This window comes from Vanessa cardui, chromosome 3 (genome assembly GCF_905220365.1).
Source record: "Vanessa cardui chromosome 3, ilVanCard2.1, whole genome shotgun sequence".
NCBI lineage: Eukaryota > Metazoa > Arthropoda > Insecta > Lepidoptera > Nymphalidae > Vanessa > Vanessa cardui.
The window spans coordinates 8,464,056-8,484,155 of record NC_061125.1 but is presented as its reverse complement, the minus strand read 5'-3'; the positions used below and the strand labels follow the sequence as shown (position 1 = coordinate 8,484,155).

The 20,100-nt window shown below is 39.2% G+C and overlaps 1 protein-coding gene and 1 non-coding gene across 2 annotated transcripts; one reads left to right on the top strand and one right to left on the bottom strand.

Annotated features, from left to right (window-relative positions):
* Nucleotides 1-3,251: 3,251 nt before the first annotated feature.
* Trnaa-agc lies at nt 3,252-3,324 on the bottom strand. The gene has a single exon. It is a non-coding gene; the product is annotated as a tRNA-Ala (tRNA).
* Nucleotides 3,325-15,108: 11,784 nt separating this feature from the next.
* Nucleotides 15,109-16,923, top strand: LOC124543887. Its single transcript, XM_047122207.1, has one exon. The coding sequence runs from the start codon at nt 15,109-15,111 to the stop codon at nt 16,921-16,923; it is 1,815 nt and encodes a 604-aa protein (XP_046978163.1).
* Nucleotides 16,924-20,100: the final 3,177 nt, after the last annotated feature.

Below are 20,100 nucleotides of genomic sequence, written 5' to 3'. Positions count from 1 at the left end.
TTGCGTGCAAATATACATTTCGAGCGTAAAAAGTTGTACAATAAAATTATCACAGAATAAGTTTCAAGAGGAATGTCCAATTACAAACAGGATTTTTTATTTATGTGAATTATATTTACCTAAATCAAAGGCATGCATTATAAAATAAACTAACTACTGAGTTTCTTGCCGATTCTTCTCGGTAAAATCTGTATTCCGAACCTGTGGTAACTTCACTTAGATAAATATCGTTTATTAAACGACGATTTAAAAGTTCTTGTAAAAGAGCCTATTTTAGTAAAGTATGTTTTGATTTTGATAGGTTATTAATTTATAACATATTATTTATATAATTTTAGAAGTTAAAAGCGCAATCGGATGTTACAATAATTTAGAAAAATAGTGTACTCATTATCATTTACCACTGGCGTATTTAAAATAAGTGCATATTAATTTAAAAAAAATGTAGATCTTTGAAAATAGTGTTCCTTTTCTGTCGAATTAGGTGTTTAAAAATCTAAAAAATATGAGCGAATAGATTTAATACATAAACCGAATATTTATGCAGAATGTTCTAGGTTGTACAAACAAAACATATGGATTAACAAACATTAGGCCTATTAATTATTTGAGATAAATTGATATCATTATAATGTATGGCTGTAAGGTTTTATTTGTTATAGCATTCATTGCACAGTGGTTTATTTTTTTAAACAAATTATGAATATTGCGCCACGTCACGGCCATCTGATCCTGTGTAATTTACGTCTCAGAGTTAAGATAATATCATGATTTATAATCCCTGTTTCTTTATGGTTCCTTTATATGAGACAGAGCATTATTTCATGAGTCAAATCCTTAATTGCTCAAAGTTATAAACGCACCTTAGCTATGTGAAGTTATGGGTCCGAGCTTAGATTATTGGGTTGACATCGTCACTTTTTGTAATAAATGTGCAATATTTTACCAATTATAATAAGTTGTTTGATGAATTTATTAACGATGCATCAAAAGATAATGTATTTATAATGTATATCGTGTAAAGTTACCTATAAATGAGTAAATCTATTAAATAACTTTGAAGCAAAATATTAAGTCCATTTCTATCAGATTAATTTGGATTATCATGCGGGCTATTTATTAGTGTAGTAGTTATATATGATATACAATATCATATAAATACTTATAACAGAATAAAAAAGAGCGATGTGCGCATTCCTTAGAAATAGCTTCCTTTGTCATTGTAAGATCAACATTATCAGCCTGCGTCATAAATATTATTGAAACCGGACCTAAATTAAAAAAGTATAATAGCAATTGTACAACTTAAAGTAATAAAACCTTGGAAATGCAATTTTTTTAATTGATTTTTTATTTAATAAGCCTTGAAACGCACGTACTAGTTTTACTCATAAAGCATTTAGAAATCTTTAACACAATTTTTCATCGGCTAATAAGTATATCTAGAAGAATAAAGTCTAGGAGTGCGCATTGTTTTTTTGGAATTTGGAAAATAGTAATATTAATCATTCCATAAATTTTGAGACATGTATGATATTAAGTTTTATAGAGCACGGTTTTTGATTCTTTTTCTAAAGTAAACTCGATTGTACTTACGACATTTTCAGTCTAAGACTACTACTGACGTATATAATTTATATCTCAAATCAAGTTATTGTCTATTTCAAAGGAAATTAACAATGAACAAATGAAAATGTTTGTTCTCACGTGAGATCTGATAAAGAAGATTCTTGGACAAACGATTTTTGAAATTTATACGGGTAATAAATGACAAATTCTGCTATTAGCAATAAAGTTTTCCGTCATGAAAATTTAATTTAATGTTAAAAAATCTTATTTAAACATGTTTATAATGTTGTGTAATTTTGAATACAATCCAATTATACAGTACTATTTTAAATAACCACGTCTTCTTTCTATAATATATGGCATTGGCAGAATATTTTGTGCATAGTCATTAACGAAAAAAAAAAACAAACACCTAATCAAATGCACATAAAAGATTAAAAAAAATGAATGCCAATTCATTGTTATGAAAAACAAAACGTTCTAATTTAAAAAAATGATTGAATTGTACATACATATGTTGCTTTTGGGTCCGGTCACATAGGTATAGATCAGAGTTCGGTACCGATTTTAGGTAGGCAAGATTCTTGTCAATGCAGTTGTCTACCCAAGTCCAGTACAGCCTTGATCGAGACCGTCTTCTTTACGGGATAAAAATATTGTATGTGACTTTTTAGTAACTTTTTATATATTTACATATCTTTGATAACGTGAATGTGAGGCATCTTTTTCAACCGACTTCAAAAAGGAGGAGGTTATCAATTCGTCTGTATTTTTTTATGTTTGTTACCTGTCATAAGTTTTTTATAACTATGTGGACTGATTTTGATAATTTTTTTTTGTTTGAAAGCTAGTGCTTCCCATGTGGTCCCATTTTAATTTAGTCCGGTTTAAATTAATTAAATAAAAATAAAACTTAAATTTACATTATGTATGTGCGCGATAAATAGGTTTATTAACCTATTAGAAAAGATTTATTAGAAAATATTAGAAAAGAAGGTTTATTAACCTATTAAAAAAGAATCATCGAAATTGGTTGGCTCAATTTTGAGTTATTAACTCAAAATTGAGCCAACCAATTTCGATGATTCTTTTTTATCATAAAGGATATACTAGTAGAGTAGTCTGGTGAAAGTTTGGTAAGGTTCTGAACATAGGATTCATGACAAAGTAACAGAACGGAAGGGAACGGAACAATTCTGAGGAGCAGGTTAACGTTAACCGAATCTTTTATTTATAGGTTATTTGAATAATTTTTTCACCTTCCTTGAGGTGTTTACGTTCATGTAATTGTCATAATCGAATATTATAATGAACTAGCGACCCGCCCCGGCTACGCACGGGTGCAAACTGATACTAAATATACTACAAAATTTGCTTATTTACGACATTACATTGCAAACTTCTAAAATTATCAGTGTTTCTTTACTATATTGTTCATGTATTATATACACAAAGCTTCCCCTCGAATCACACTATCTATTAAAAAAAAATGCATCAAAATCCGTTGCGTAGTTTTAAAGATTTTTGTTAAAATTTTTATTTATTAAAATATAAATTGAATTTCGTACAAAAAAATATTCTCTATCATTCAAGTTAATTTGAAATAATAGCAATTACTTTTATTATCGATTCGATATAAGATTACATATCTTCTAAATGAAAAATAAAAAGAAATAAAAGTTTGGAGGCGCCGGGTATCGATCCCGGTACCTCTCGCATGCTAAGCGAGCGCTCTACCATCTGAGCTACGCCCCCTGTGAGAGATTTGGCGAAATTACCTTTCATATTGGAAATAGAATAAAAAAATGAAGTTGTACAAATATATTTAGATTTTGATTGCATAATATGTTATACTTATATATATTCACTAACGGAGGCGAGCCCATCCACCTCCAACTATTATTCTTTATTATTGAGTGAGACTATACTGTGAGAGATTTGGCGAAATTACCTTTCATATTGGAAATAGAATAAAAAAATGAAGTTGTACAAATATATTTAGATTTTGATTGCATAATATGTTATACTTATATATATTCACTAACGGAGGCGAGCCCATCCACCTCCAACTATTATTCTTTATTATTGAGTAATACTTGTACTAAAAAAATGTACGTGTGATGATTGACATAAATGTTAGGACAGTATAAAAATAAAAAAAGATTGTATGATTAATTGATTACCCTTTCTTTAAAGACTGATGTATACCAAGTAGGTATTTAAATAGTAGGTATTTAACATCTGTTTTAAATTATGTAAATGATAACTATTAGAGCCGTGTTCTTGTTTGCGTCTCGGTAATATATTATTAAGATTAATAAAATATAAAGTCAGTACAATTCAGAAACTTTGCCGCATTAATTTATAAAAGAGGTTTTATTCAATATTCATCGGACCTTTCCTAGCCTACATACTCAAAAATCGTTTTTATTCTTAAATTTTAAATACAATTTTCTATTTTACAGATTCTTAAACCTAAAGAACATTATAAATAATATATTATTAACGAACGAACTGAAATTGCGGAACGAACGAATTTGCAGTAAAATTCTGTCATTATGATTTGAATCGCTCCATTCGAAAATGATTATGTTTTTTTTTTAAATTATAGTTCAACAGACTTTTGCTCGTGCTATTTTTTGAGTATTTTTTTTTATCTTCGTTTGTGGATTTAAAGTCTAAGATATATAAATATATATTTACCTTATTAATATAAGAGATGTAGTTAAAGAGTGCACACTAGCTGAAATTTTCACTAAAATATTATATCAACAACATTGTCCATCAATTAGTATTTCTGTCAGATCTTCGCCAACACTTGCCTTATCTCATGTAATCTGGACCGGCGCTGTCCTACTGTATAATGGGGTCGCTAATAGAGTTGTCAGCAATAGTTAATGGCTGGCAACCTGACTGAGATAACCTACCATACGAATGGTTCAGCTGTCAATATATTTCTTACATGCTTGATTTAAGGATGAGCGATTTTTGAATTGTTTAGTGTACACAGATCTTTAGTCAATCAAAATTAAATAAAATATTTAATTAGTATTAGATTTATATTTTGTACAAATATATTTTTTCTCTGTATTCATTCATCTGTCATCTCGAGTACATCATCAATGCGCGGGAAAATAAGAATTATAAAAAGGTGAGGTAGGTGCACAGCGAGCTGTTATTTAAATGTAATATTTATTTAATCTAATTGGTAAATCGACCTTAAATGTTAACATTACAATGACTATGAACAACAATATAAATAAACAACAACTAAACATAAATTTATTCATATTTCTTTTTGTATTGTTTCGTAAGTAAAAATTATAACCTATTATCTCTTCCCTTTTGAGGAGAAGTTCTCAAGCTCATTGACCAATTATTATTTCCTAATGCCACGTCGCATAGATGCTAGTTAGTAATACAGAGGCAGATTCTCATACAGCACGTGCAAGTTTTCTCACGAAATTTCAGTCACCATGAGATAAATTATGAAAATTAAACGCATGTATTTACTTTAAAAATCATTGGTTAAGCTTCATTTCTTATAACCATTCGTCCATCAGGGCACTTTAAAGTCTACTATCTGCTATCATAAACTAGGTACTGTTTTTCTCTTTTTTTTAATTATATGAATGATAAATTGCATTGGCACTCATCTTACCCTGACTCTTGGGTGAAGGAAGACCTCTCTCACGGATATATTTATTTATTTGGGAAGCCAACGTGGTATACAAAGTGTTTAATTCTACAAGATACATACTGTCTTAAAAAATATTACCATGTACATCACACTCTTACAGGCTAATATATCTTATATAATAAATAATAATATAAACTTTCCTGTACTACAACATATTGGTGTGATTAAAAATAAAATAAACTATTTCAAAATGCGCAATGGGCACTTTTGAATTGTTATTATTCCATTTGGAATCTCTAATAATCTCCGGCTACTCGCATCCAGCTCCTGCCTGTCGCCTTGCGTAAATCGTCACTCCACCGTGCCTGAGGACGTCCTACACTACGTTTGCCGAGACGCGGTCTCCACTCTAGAACGCGTTTTCCCCAACGGTTGTCGGTTCTGCGACAAATATGACCAGCCCACTGTCACTTCAGCTTACTAATCCGGTGGGCTATATCGATGACTTTGGTTCTTTGACGGATCACCTCATTTCTGATGCGATCCCTCAAAGAAACGCCGAGCATAGCCCTTTCCATAGCACGATGAGCGACTTTAAGGTTAGGATTGCCATATCTGAAAATCGAATAGACGAACCGACCAACAAGTCGAATATTTGGGTAAAAAGGCTAAACACTCTTCATTCATAAATATTTCTTGTCGTGGTAATAATATACATTTTTCTAAAATTTAAACGTCTTTTAATTATTTATAAGACAATGAAAAATTTATTTTCCTTCAAAATTACAAGTCAAATTCCATAAATTAAATTCTACCGCAAACATTTTACCTACAGCCGGTGATTAAATGTAAAAATTCTAACAAAAGATAGAGGATATTATAATTTTAAAAAACCAACCGACTTTTCCGGAGCCCTAACTTTCCTCACTTTCTTGTAAACTTTGCTTTTCTACTATATGTAGCACAGATTAAAATACAGCAAAGTGACGTGACCGACCCCATTGTAGCGCCATATTGTTCAAGTATCGTTTTCGCGCGTTATTTAAATATGGAATTTTTAATATGATATTTTTCGGCAAATATGTACTAGAAATAAAAAAATCAACTTTTCCCTTAACCTCTACTAAATAATATAAAATGGATTTTAAAAACCAGTCAAATAGCCTATTGCGTCTATCTTTGAGTAATATTATTTTTTACAAATAACAGTTTCCTGTATACAAACGATCTCGTTACGATTTAATTATAATATATAAATATAGTTTTACACAAAAGAACCTCGGATTGCAAATAGGTACTTTAAAATAATTCACATCAACCTTCCAAAGATGATCATTAGATGTAAAATGATGAGTAATTTGTTTTCAAGTGCCTAATCTACTGAAAACGACGTAATGAGGGTATCTTTCCAAATAAGCGAATATCATTGAAAATTCAACCATGGAATCATAATTATAAAGTTAAAATTAGCGTATGACTTTGATATGAAATAAAATAAATAACGCAAGCAAAACTGGACAATAGTACATTAAATTTAAGAGGTAAAATGGTATGTATTTAGTTTTTTTTATATTCGGAAATGATTAAGTCGTTAGGTAATTTGTTGTTCAGCTGGCTAGTAAAGCTATGGCTACATTATATGTTTATATATTTATATATTGAATGTAAGTTGATTAGTATTTTATACTTTAACAAAGTAAGGGCATAGCTTAATTTTCATAGCGTTATTTTATTTGCCTCAATAGCACCAGTAAAGTTTGACATCTTCAATAATAGAATACCTTAATAAATTATACGCATAAACTATCACTCGTATGAACGTCGCTTCGGTTATCTTTGAGATCGTTTAGATAGACATGCAGACCCGGGGTCCTTTGTTTTAAAATCTGCTTTAATTTCTACAATTAAGAAAAAACATAACATATGTGTATTAATAATTTCGTGAATGTGTACCCGAAAGCTACCCACATAGATTGTTAAAAAATGATGATTTTAATTAGACAACAATATAAGTGAAATTCGTAACACGAATATCTCGATTATACGAATTTCGTATAATCGATATTAATAAATTTTATAAATCGATATTTCGATATTGTTATTTAATCTATCAAATTCGATGAAATAACAGTTCAAAAGGCGGCCATTGTGATATTTATGGATTCGTTCGGAAAGCTGTGTAAACAATAATTATATTTTCTTTTTACCTCCATACTAGAGAATATAGATGTTTGATAATCACATTATCTATAAAAATATTATGAAAAGTAAATATTAAATCATATTTATTTATTTTCATTTATTTCACCCGAGCGATGCCGGATTTATCTCTAGTTATGTATGTTGACACAAAAGCATATTAGTGTAACCTATTTTATAAAATATCTATACAAATATTAAGTCTTGTGCCATAACCATTGTAATCGATATTTTGATAATAATGGAGGCATGACTGATTTTTTCAATACATTCGCCCTATATTACGTAGGTACTTCGAAACATCTGACATTTTAAGAGCACAATGTTGAGATGACACACCCATCAAGATTGAAATATTACAACTTATGCCAAAAACATTCTTATAACTATTTATAATAAGGTTTAAAATTGCTTACATATATATATTATAATATACATTATAACTAAATAATACAAACCTAGTAAGTACCGTTCTAGATACTACAAAAATATTTATACATATTTATTTATAACAAACCCTGTTGATTTAAATAGTTATCATTAGCTAGTATATTTTATGTCTAGTTAAACCCTGCGAACTTACATATGTTATAGTTCGCAGATGTTTTAATGGCCGATAGACTAACAAATATCAGTCATTAACCTAATATTGCATCAACATTGTCAGTCACGAAATGTTGAAGCGCATACATATTGAATTTAATAATACATTTGCAATCTTATTTGTTAAAATGATTTAATGCAATTATTCACACTTATAATTGTATAGCAACTTGAATACTATATTTGTGCTGTGCCTAAAGGTTCTTAGTCCTTAATCCTGCGTTATATTTATCTATGCTTATGTTGAATTGATCTGCCCTCAGATAATGAAAGTAAAAGAATAGAGAATGCATCTATGCTTGCTCATTTGGATCCTCTGTAAGATGCGGCACTGTGAGGACGTTATAATTATAACATGTGTCATCTATGTTTGGTTCGCAGGAACAGTGTTTAGGAGCTTAAACGAGGGTATGGTTTGGGTAACTACTGCTAGAGATGTGAGTACATATACATATTATAAGGATGTAATTTTACATTATTAGTTAATAATGCTTCGGGTAAAATAACTTTTCCCCACGCTATATTTATGTAACTATTCGTTATATCGATAAGTGACTTTCCTGAGTATAGTTTATCTGTACTCTATAGTCAATTAAAATCAATATAAAATAAATTTAAGTAGGCTTTTACATGCACTTTTAAATTATGAAATACCGGACCATAAAGTAGATTCTACTGAGCAAAATCGGCAAAAAACTTTTTTTGCCAAATTAAAATAAGGACGGCAAATATAACAAAATATTTTATGCTATAACAATACACAGGATTAGTTGGTATAGCTTATAAAGTATATAATAAATATTTGTCAACCTGTGTGTACTGTCATTATGATTTAATATTTTGGACTCATTTCAATATACTTATTTAATGAGGAACGATACATTGCATTTCAAAGATTCATTATGGCAATCTCGTTATTAAACACTTTTATTTTGCCTTAGGCAACTGCTTAAGGCTTCGTGGTTTAAGGGGCCTTGCGCTTCAATTTTTTTTATTTATTAGTGGTACGAAAAATAATGATTGATCCAATTATGAGTAATCTGAATTAGAATTAGAACAAAAACAAAAACAACAACAGAGCCGATATGGCCCAGTGGTTAGAATGCGCGCATCTTAACCGATGATTGCGGGGTCAGACACAGGCAAACACCGCTGAAAATTCATTTGCTTAATTTGTGTTTATAATTGATCTCGAGCTCGGCGGTGAAGGAAAACATCGTGAGGAATCGTGCATTATAACAGCGTGGTGGAATATGTTCCAAAGGCCTCCTCGGGAGAGGAGGCTATTTTATTGGAATTTAATTAGAATTAGGCTTATAAAAATACCACATGTAAAAAAATCTCTAGAATAAAACACAGTCTTATAATCTTACTTAAAATGTAACGAGTTACAAACATACACTCGTACTGTTAAATAACTTAAAGGAAATATCCAAATATTATTTCATCTTTATTCGAAATTTGTTAACATTGTCTGCCCCCAATGATACTAACGAATTGCAATCAAATCGAAACGTAATCGCTGCCATTTAACCGTTTTCCTGTTCCACTAACTCATAAAGAACGTATTAAATAAGTAAGCAAATGAAGCCTCCGCGGAAAGAATTATGACGATTTTTCAACAGTTGTATATGAATGTAGATGATGTATCTCTCAGACAAAATTGCTAAGATTTGCAACACCAGGGGGCTTGCAGGTGCGTTGCCGGCCTTTAAGAAAGGAGTACGCCCTTTTTTTGAAGGTTCCTATTTCGTATCCGTTCGGAAAAACCGCTGGCGAGAGCTGGTTCCACAAAGTTGTTGTGCGAGGCAGAAAATGTCTAAGAAATCGCGCGGTTGTGGATTTTCGGACATCAAGGTGGTGCGGGTTTTGAATTTTGACGAGATGTCCGAAGGTGAAATTCAGCAGCCGGGATTAATCAGAAAAATTCCTCGAAACATTCCCCTTGAAAAATTTGGTAGAAGTTGCAGAGTGATCCAACATAAACGCAAAGCCAAAGGATCAAGGAGATAACTCGAGCCGCTCTACGTTGAATACGGTCAAATGGAAGGAGCTGGTACTGTGGAGCATCCGCCCAGAGGTGAGAGCAGTACTACATGTGAGGCCGAATTTGTGCCTTGTAAAGTTTTAGGCGATGGGCCGACATGAAATACTGTCTCGCCTTGTTGAGCACACCGAGCTTTTTTGAAGCCAATTTGCTTTGCCTTCCAATTGACCGCGGAACTGAACGAGGCTCGAAATATCAACGCTAAGTAATCCGATACTACCTGTAGCGGCTATCAGGATGTTCTCAAATCATGGAGTTACGACAAATAGTGCTTTTTAGCAGTTAACCCGCAAACTTGCGTCTTTTTGATGCTCCGATCTGCCAAAAAGCTGGTAATAAACTCAAACTCAAACTAAGACACACGCGATCGAAGGCTGCTAATGCCTCACCCTTGCTCTTAACTGCTTCAGCCCATTTATGAGTAAGGTAAACTAGAAGATCACCGGCCAACCCCGACGGAAACCGTACTGGCGGTCGCTAATCACCTGGTTTTCCTCTAGATAGCTGGCAGTTAATAAGGGACTCCATTACCTTGGAGAGCAAGGATGGCTATAGGCCTAAAATTGGACGGATCTGAGCGGTTGCCTTTTTTAGGGATCGGTTGCACCAAAGCAGTCTTCCAGGAGATCGGGACGACGCCTAAATTAAATTGAATATAAATTTTGTTCCGATATCATTTAATTTCGTGATATGATTTTTTCAACTAGCGTCTAATAAATGTTGGTACATTTATGTAAATTTTTTCTAAATAGAGATGTACTTACAGTGAACGATTATAATTACTAGGTACATAGAATTCTATATGGTATATCATTGGCAACAAATGATATACCACGCAATATGATAAAACAGAACGGATACCGTATTTTACTTTCGTGGTCCAAAACCATATGTAATCGTCATTAACGCATTTCTGAGTCAAATTACACGCTTCATCTCACTAACACCAAAATCCTAATTGCCTATTACTGCTAAGTATGATGCTTACTGACTAACCCACAGCTATGTCAAAACAGATTATGTATGGTTAATTACAGATCGAGTGGGCGTGACTGATGAAGCTGAGAGATAATCTTTCTTAAGTTTCATTTGAAAGGTCGATCATGAGAATCTACATCGAAGACTTATAGCCATCGGCTATTAAAATAAAGCTTAACCATAAGGCTTAGGCATAAGGCTTAGGACTAGTCATAATATAATTATTATAAAAAAATATACAATTGTAAAAATAAAATTATAGGAGACAAAGGGAAAATTGGATCCAGCACTATACTTCTAGCTCCATAAGGAGGACGAGATGGAATGCTAATAACTATTATTAAGCTAATTAATTAACTTTAACAATCTTCCTACATTAACAATAATGTTTGCGGTACATATATTAATTATGCAGATACAATAACAATAATTAACAATGTTGATTGGGACAAACAGTGTTACAATATATTGTATTATTTTAAAGTTAAAAGACAAATCAAAGCTAGCTGACTGAATTTAACAATTAAAAGGAGTTGTCAAGTTTCATCTTTCAATGTAAATTAGTGAAAGTTTTAAATTATTATATACATATATAGGTATTCTTTCGATGATCCATTTGAAATTCGAACCGATTTCGATTCGAATTTCAAATGAATCAAAATGTTTAGCAACGATAATGTAAGTGTTAAAAAAAAAAACAATTATCTCAGACACGACAGTTCATGGCTATGCTATGCGATATACCTACATAGATTCATATGGGTTAAGTGCATATTGTATTTAAGAGAACAAACATAACACAAGCCGTGTTGAATAGATGATTTAAATCCATTTCGATGCAGACGTTAGCTGTCAAACTCAATGATATGCTGTGTCAATAGCGAGTGGGTTCGATCTCATTGTAACATCAATGTTTCACATTTGTGCCTTTGTCCATTGTACCAAACGTAATATTTCTGTGATATAAATATTAAAAAAAACAATTAAAATTTGAAATTGGAAACCACTATCGTTTATTTCTGTATGTTAAATTATTAATTATCTATGCATATAATAAATATGGAGTGTATGTTTGTAATTTAAAAATAGCCCTTTTTTATTCAATGCATATTTATGTATACGCAGTAGGTACATATAGAAAAATAACATTTTTTAAAATGTCTATCTGTCTGTCTGTCTGTCTGTCTGTCTGTTCCTGCTAATCTCTGGAACGGCTGGACCGATTTTGACAGGACTTTCACTGGCAGATAAATGATAGAATAAGAAGTAACTTAGGCTACAATATTTTTTTTGTTAAATTCAAACGCATACAAAGGTCGCGTGCAAAGCTTGTATTGTATACATAAGGATGCGTCCTATTTAACTCTATTATCTAAACTATAACAATTTCGACTTAACGGGGAAATACATTCTTGCCACAATTATTTGATATCATGATTTATTTCTAATTTTTATATGAATATTTAAGTCTCATTACGCGAATAATTGTAGTCGATATCATCATTCGTCCTCAAGATAAAGAGATAAGTAAGAAATTTACAATCAACAACAAAACCAAACTTAATAGTTGTTTATACTATAGAATTTTATTTCGAGCAGCTTAGTTGGTTCAAATAGAAAATGAAAATGGAAATTAGAAGGTACCGAAACCCCAATGTTTTCCAGTACCCGATCTTGTGTCGGTCGAATCCCATCGGATTTTGAAAATTTCAGAAAGAAAGTGTGTATATGAGTGCCCTCATATTATACATGATATATCTAATTGACTAGCCTTGGATATTGATTGCCATTGCCCTTATTAGGTCAGGATCTCATTACATTATTATATTATTTTTTATTATTCGAAAATTATCAAAAGTAATACGTTTTTTAATTATTTTTGCTCCTTTCATAATTCAATGGACACAATCAACAAGAAGATCTAAATCACGAAATAAAACAAGACGCCAGTTACAGCCTGGCCAGTTACAGTTGCCTGTTGACCCCAGACTCTTGACCTCACGATCCAAAAATACCGACCTTGACGTATCATTATAATATCATGATTCATAAATCACACGTGATCTAGAAGGCGCCATATGGACCAAACTTAATGATTTAAATATAATTGTATTCGCTTATAATATTGTGTTTTTTTTTTGTTGCTTATGTAGTGAAGTAATAATAACTTGACATACAGTTATTTGGTAATATTTTAATTAACGTGAAAGCAATTGCATCTTCTTGATTGGGTTCCGTCTTAGTCGACAACACCCATGACCCAATGACTCATTCCACTGCTATAGAACAATTCAGTATTGTTGTCTTTAATTAATTAGCCTTATTGATGAGTTTTAAGTCAATCATACATTTAATGAGTTAAATTTATATTATAACAAAAAGCGCTTCAAATAACAAAGGTTATGATTAAAACGACCCTGTGGTCATGTTTAAAATAACAAATAGCCTCAGGTAAATACAGGGGATAGTCAGGAAATTGACGACCCTGAATAAGATGAAACGGTCTAGTATATTGTATAGCATACAATAGCAATTATCTCACCTAACGATCGCAGCTTACGTGCTTAATTTATATTTACAATTCATCTTCTAATTCGTGCCTAAGAAAAACATTTGGGAAAACCTTCAGGTCTAAGGAATTCTTAAATTACAACTTTGTCCGTTTGACTTGATATGTGCAAAATTGGGTATCGAAACACTTTTCATAATATAAGAAGATTAATGATATTTTGCAGTCGTTTATATGAACTTGGCAATAAATAGCAATAGTTTAAACCTCACGTCATTAGATGAGATTGTTTTGGAGAATGATCAATTTTACGCTTCTATAATTAAGATGTTTCACATAAGAATAGAATCTAATTTTAATAGAAATTAAGCCTCAAGCATCAATTTAAATGAATATATAACAAAGACTTTGATTGACATCCGTGATCGAATGAAGGTTCTTGTTAACAATGAAACTTAAATTTTGAAGAGTAATTTCAAGTATTATCTTCAATTACATTAAGGTTACTGTTCTTGAAATTAACGGTAATGGATTCAACATTTCGAAATCGTATCTTGGAGCAAATTTAATTACCATATTAAAAAAATTGATATTTGTTTCCAACATTTAAATTTTAGTTGAATAAGCAATATTTCACATCCGTCTTTCTATTGCCAAAAATGAATGCTTAGTGTGGCTTTGTTCCAGGGTAAGTGAGTTCTACACATTTTCGTCTTATTTTTGTTTATATTAACTAATTTAATCGTTTAATTTCATATTTTTTTCACTTTTTTACTTTTAAATTTTTCTATAATAATTCGCTAAGTCCTACCCGTTACGTAGTATTAAATATTTTCATATAAAAATTTTGTTCGATTTTGACCGCTTTTTTTCGTGAATCCTACTCGGATCCACCCCCAGATCATCGCCCCGTACTCGTTTTCTCGATTTCCACTCGGGAAATCGGAAAAAACACCCACCCTCAAAACCGAGGTTACCTAAGCGATCGAAACACGGTCTCCTTACAGGCTTGCTATTTTCTAAAATATTAGAGATATCGCATTTTCTCACTACACATTTTCGTCTTATTTTTGTTTATATTAACTAATTTAATCGTTTAATTTCATATTTTTTTCACTTTTTTACTTTTAAATTTTTCTATAATAATTCGCTAAGTCCTACCCGTTACGTAGTATTAAATATTTTCATATAAAAATTTTGTTCGATTTTGACCGCTTTTTTTCGTGAATCCTACTCGGATCCACCCCCAGATCATCGCCCCGTACTCGTTTTCTCGATTTCCACTCGGGAAATCGGAAAAAAAGCCCCCCACACCCTCCCAGTTTTCATTTGGTATATCGACTCAGATGACCTTGTAAAGAAAATTAAAAATTTTTGTAACAATTTTCAAAATTAAACTTTCGTTTCGGTTGCTCAGTAGGCTAACTTTTAATTTTTAGTAACGTCATTTTCTTCTCTGGTGGATGAATCTTTCACAAAAAATGACGTAATTCAATAATCAGAAGCTATGGACCGTACCTGTCGTGCGGGATAATCTAGTCTGCGACCAGATTTTGGATCCAGATGGATTCGGAGATGGAGACCGCTTCGGAGGCCTCTGTCGAAAAACATCGCCCGCTGGAGACGGATGACTCCGACTCCGGAAGCGAGGGAGCTGAGACGGCGAGACCCACTGCCCACCGCCGCGGCAAAAATAAAGGTAACGTCCTAACCCGGGCTAGGGCCGAACTAAAGGAAAAGGAGGAGGAGGATCGGGAAGTTGCCTTCGAGAGGGCTCTCCGTAGCCGTGCCTTTAAAAAGGCACCAACCGAAAGGAAGGACGCAGTAGTGCCGTCATCGTCGGGCACAAACAGCATGGACCCGGCGACGCTCGGAGCGGAGGAACTGCACGCGGAGGTGGAGCGCAACGTAGCCGCTATCCTCACGGTTGCCAAAAAATCGGGCAACCTCAAGTTCGGCTACATTAAAAGCCTCAAAGAATCGGCTGCCGCTCTACAGGCAATAGCGGAGGTCCTCTTTTCTCGCACCGAGACGGAAGAGACACGGCGTCTGCAGGCGGACAACAACCGCCTTCGCCGAGAGGTCGAAAACCTTAAAGTCGAACTCAAGGCTCACAGGAGGGAGTTCGCCGACATGAGGGCGACCATGACGGCTGCGAGTGGGCCTTCTGCGGCCACGCCATCTAGCGTTGCAATGATCGATGAACTGAAAGAGTTCATCACGATCTCGATCGGAGCGATGCTAGACGCTAGACTCCCTTCCCTTAGAGTTAGCAGCCCACCAGCTAAAACCGAAGAGCTGGACGCACCGAGGCCCTTGATGCCACCCACGGCTTCAGCTCCCAAAAGGCAGAAGCAGGCCAATACTAATAGGACAACTCTAGCTGCAGTGGTACCACCGGCAGCTAGGACGCCCGCCCCCTCAGCTCCGGCTCGTACGGGACAGGAGGAAAGCTGGGCCACGGTTGTCCGGAAAGGGAAAAATAGGAAATCTTCCCCACCAATCGCGAGCAAACCCACAGCCACCTCGGCGGTAGCTCCGAAGAAGGGCAAAATATCCATGCCCCGCACCGCTGCCGTCATCATCTCTCTACAGCCTGAGGCAGAGGAGAAGGGAGTGACGTACGCTCAGGTGCTAGAGAAGGCCGAGCAAAGCGTCGACCTGTTGCAGCTAGGCATAGGAGAAGGTATGAAGATCCGCCGCGCTGCCACCGGTGCTAGGGTCCTGGAGTTGCCCAAGTCGCAGAGCCAGGAACAGGCTGGGCGACTGGCGGATAAGCTCCGCGTCGCCTTGGATGGAGTGGCTAACGTCGTTCTACCCCTTAGGATGACTGAGTTGAGGATCACGGGGCTGGACGACTCCGTCACTAAGGCTAAGCTGGCGACAGCCATTGCCAGGGTTGGTAACTGCCCCGTTGACTCTGTGCGGGTCGGGACTATCGCCAAAGGTCCTGCGGGGGTAGGCATGACTACCGTGAGGTGCCCGACGGTGGCGGCTAAGACCCTGGCCAACAATGGCAGGCTCCTAGTGGGATGGAGCTCTGCTAGGGTCAGGGTTCTGGAGCAGCAACCTCTTCGCTGCTTCCGGTGTTTTGGTCTCGGGCACACAAGAGCCCTCTGCCCGTCAAAAGTTGACAGGAGCTCGCTGTGCTACAGATGTGGAGGTGCAGGGCACCTGGCACCGTCATGTTCTGCAACAGCCCGCTGCGCAGTCTGTGCAGAGGCTGGGAGGCCCTCAGGGCACTCGATGGGTGGAAGGGACTGCAACCCTCCCCACACGAAAGGAAAGGCGGTTCAAGGAACCAGGACCGCCACAAGTGAATGTAGCCGCCAGGCCTCGGAGGAAGCTCAACGAACCAAAAAATGCACGGACAACTAAGCTTCCTCCAAGCGAATATAAACCACGCCGCCGGAGCGCAGGACTTGCTTCTGCAGTCCATGGCGGAGTGGCAAGTAGACCTCGCGGTGGCTTGCGAGCCTTATTTCGTCCCTCCTCTACCTCACTGGGTGGGGGACTCGGATGACACCGTGGCGGTCCTCACGAGGAGCGGAACGGGGCCCCCCCTCTCACTCATCGAGAGGGGATCGGGCTACGTAGTGGTGGGGTGGGGGGAGTACGTCGTCGTCGGGACGTACTTCTCCCCTAACCGTAGCCTGGTTGAATTCGAGACCTATCTCGGCTTAGTCAGAGCTGCGGTGGCCAGGCAGTCGCCGAAACCGATAGTGGTTCTCGGCGACTTAAACGCGAAGTCGCGTGCCTGGGGCAACCCCTCCACGAATCCGCGAGGGAGGGCCGTCCAGGTGTGGGCCCTGCTCTCCGACCTGTCCCTTCTCAACAGGGGGCAGGTTCAGACCTGCGTGCGCCATCAGGGGGGTTCCATGGTGGATGTTTCATTCGCCACCCCTGTCGTAGCACGCAGAGTGGTCGATTGGAGAGTGGAAGAGGGCGTGGAGACTCTATCGGATCATCGGTACATTCGATTCGAGATCTCCACCCCTCGCAGGCCGGCGGAAACCCAGAGGGTGCCGACTACGCTGCCGAGGTGGTCTCTCGGCCAGGTCGATCGAGAGCTGGTCAAGGAGGCCGCTATCGTGCAGCGGTGGGGCTCCGCAGGAAGGAGGGAGGGCGCTAGCGCAGAGGAGCTGGCGGGCCGCATGCGCAGTTCGCTCAGGGAGGTCTGCGATGCGGCAATGCCTCGGACCCGGCGCAGGGTTCCGCGCCGGCATGTATATTGGTGGTCGCCCGAAATCGCCGACCTTCGGGCGACGTGCTGCCGGGCGCGGAGGGCCTACGTCCGTTGTCGGAGGCGCAACGGCCTCGACACGGATCTGGAGGGACAAATGCTGGATGCTTATCGCCAGCTGAAAAAAGAGCTGCAGCTGGCGATGAGCAAGGCCAAGCAGAAGGCCAGGGAGGAGCTTCTGGCGGGTCTTAATCGAGACCCATGGGGGCGCCCGTACCGAGGCGTACGCGGGAGGTTCCGCACTCAAGGCGCCCCCGTCACCGAGACGATGTCGCCGGAACTCCTCCTGCGCCTGGTCGGGAAACTCTTTCCCCATCCAGGCGAGCATGTCCCTCCGCAGATGGCCCCCCACTCCGTGATCGAAGACACAGTGGCTCCACCACTGATCACGGAGCGGGAGATGGAGATGGCTCTCAGCCGCCTGAGGGCCAAGAACACAGCGCCGGGTCCGGACGGGGTTCCAGGGCGTGTTCTGTGCGACGCCCTGGAATTCCTAGGCGCAGGGCTTCGGGAGCTGTTCGACGAATGTCTGTACAGCGGACAGTTTCCGAAGCCTTGGAAGGAGGGAAAGTTGGTCCTGTTGCCGAAGGAAGGTCGGCCGCTGGATTCCCCTTCGGCATACAGACCAATAGTGCTGCTGAACGAGACGGCCAAACTCTTCGAGAAAATTCTCGCAGCCCGTCTCGTTCAGCACCTCGAGGAGGTCGGTCCGGGCCTTTCAGAGGCTCAGTTCGGGTTCAGGGCGGGCCGGTCGACGGTCGACGCCCTGGACGCCTTGAAGGTTCGGACGACGGAAGCGGTAGCCCAGGGGCAAGTCGTCCTGGCGGTGTCGCTTGACGTGGCGAATGCCTTCAACAGTCTCCCTTTCGAGACGATACGGGAGGCACTCCGATACCATGGGGTGCCAACCTATCTGAGGAGGCTGCTGGAGGCTTACCTCCAGGACAGGGAGGTCCTCTGGGCGGGGGTCGACGGGAGGTTGGTCCGGCGTCGGGTGGGCTGCGGCGTTCCACAGGGGTCGGTTCTCGGCCCAATCCTGTGGAACGTCGGTTTCGACTGGCTCCTGCGAGCTCCGGTCCTTCCCGGGATGGGGGTGTTGTGCTACGCCGATGACACCCTCGTCACGGCAACTGGCCGGGACTTTCGGGAGGCGGCTCGCCTCGCCGAGGTCGGAACGGCTCTCACCGTGGACCGTATGGGAATGCTGGGCCTGAGGGTCTCCATAACCAAAACGGAGGCCCTCCTATTCCATGGTCCACGGAGGGGACCCCCACGAGGGGCGAGTATCACCGTCCGGGGGACGGTGATCAAGGTGCAGGCCCAGATGAAGTATCTGGGCCTCATCCTGGACGGTCGATGGAGCTTCGGGCAGCATTTTGTGCATCTCGGCCCGAAGCTCATCAACGCCGCCGCCGCTCTTGGCCGCCTCCTTCCGAATGTGGGGGGGCCGGGATCGCTGTGCCGGCGTCTGTATGCCGGCGTAGTGAGGTCGATGGCGCTGTACGGTGCCCCGATCTGGGTCGACGCCCTCACCGCTGATAATCGGGCCCTGCTGCGGAAGCCGCAGAGGGTCATTGCGGTGAGAGGCGTCAGAGGGTACCGTACGGTGTCGTGGACTGCGGCGACACTTCTCGCGGGCGATCCGCCCTGGGAGCTCCAGGCGGAGGTGCTCGCGGAGGTGTACCGGTTCCGGGTCGAGGCAAGGAACCGCGGCGACCGTCCAGGGTTGGCGGAGGTCGGGCGGATCAGGGCTCTAGCCCAGCAAGCCCTGATCGCCCGATGGCAGGAGGATCTGGGGTCACCCACGGCGGGCCTGGCGACAGTGGAGGCGATCCGTCCCCACTTGAGTCGCTGGGTCGCGAGGAATAAGGGCACGCTCACCTTCAGGATGACGCAGGTACTTACCGGGCACGGATGCTTCGGTAAGTACCTGCACGGAATAGCACGGCGGGAGGCGTCACCATCCTGCCACGAGTGTGGTGCGCCAATCGACACGGCGCACCACACCCTGAGTGAGTGTGCCGCGTGGGGTCCCCAGAGGCACTCCTTGGCGGCGTCTATGGGCGGAGACCTCTCGCTGTCGAGCATCATTAACGAAATGCTTAGCAGTGAGACGTGTTGGTCGGAGATGCGCTCCTTCTGCGAAAACGTGATGTCGCAGAAGGAAGCCGCGGAGCGGGAGCGGGAGAATGCCGCTACAGACCCGCTCCGCCGTAGACGACCGGGGAGGAGGAAAAGGCGCTACGCGCACCTTCTCTCCCCGCCTGAATAGGCGCCGCAGGGAAAAGGGGGGGTCTCAGTACCCCGAGAAT

Bases quoted from the DNA above. Each gene is read 5' to 3' on its own strand.
- LOC124543887 (XM_047122207.1), top strand. From the start codon at position 15,109: ATGGATTCGGAGATGGAGACCGCTTCGGAGGCCTCTGTCGAAAAACAT.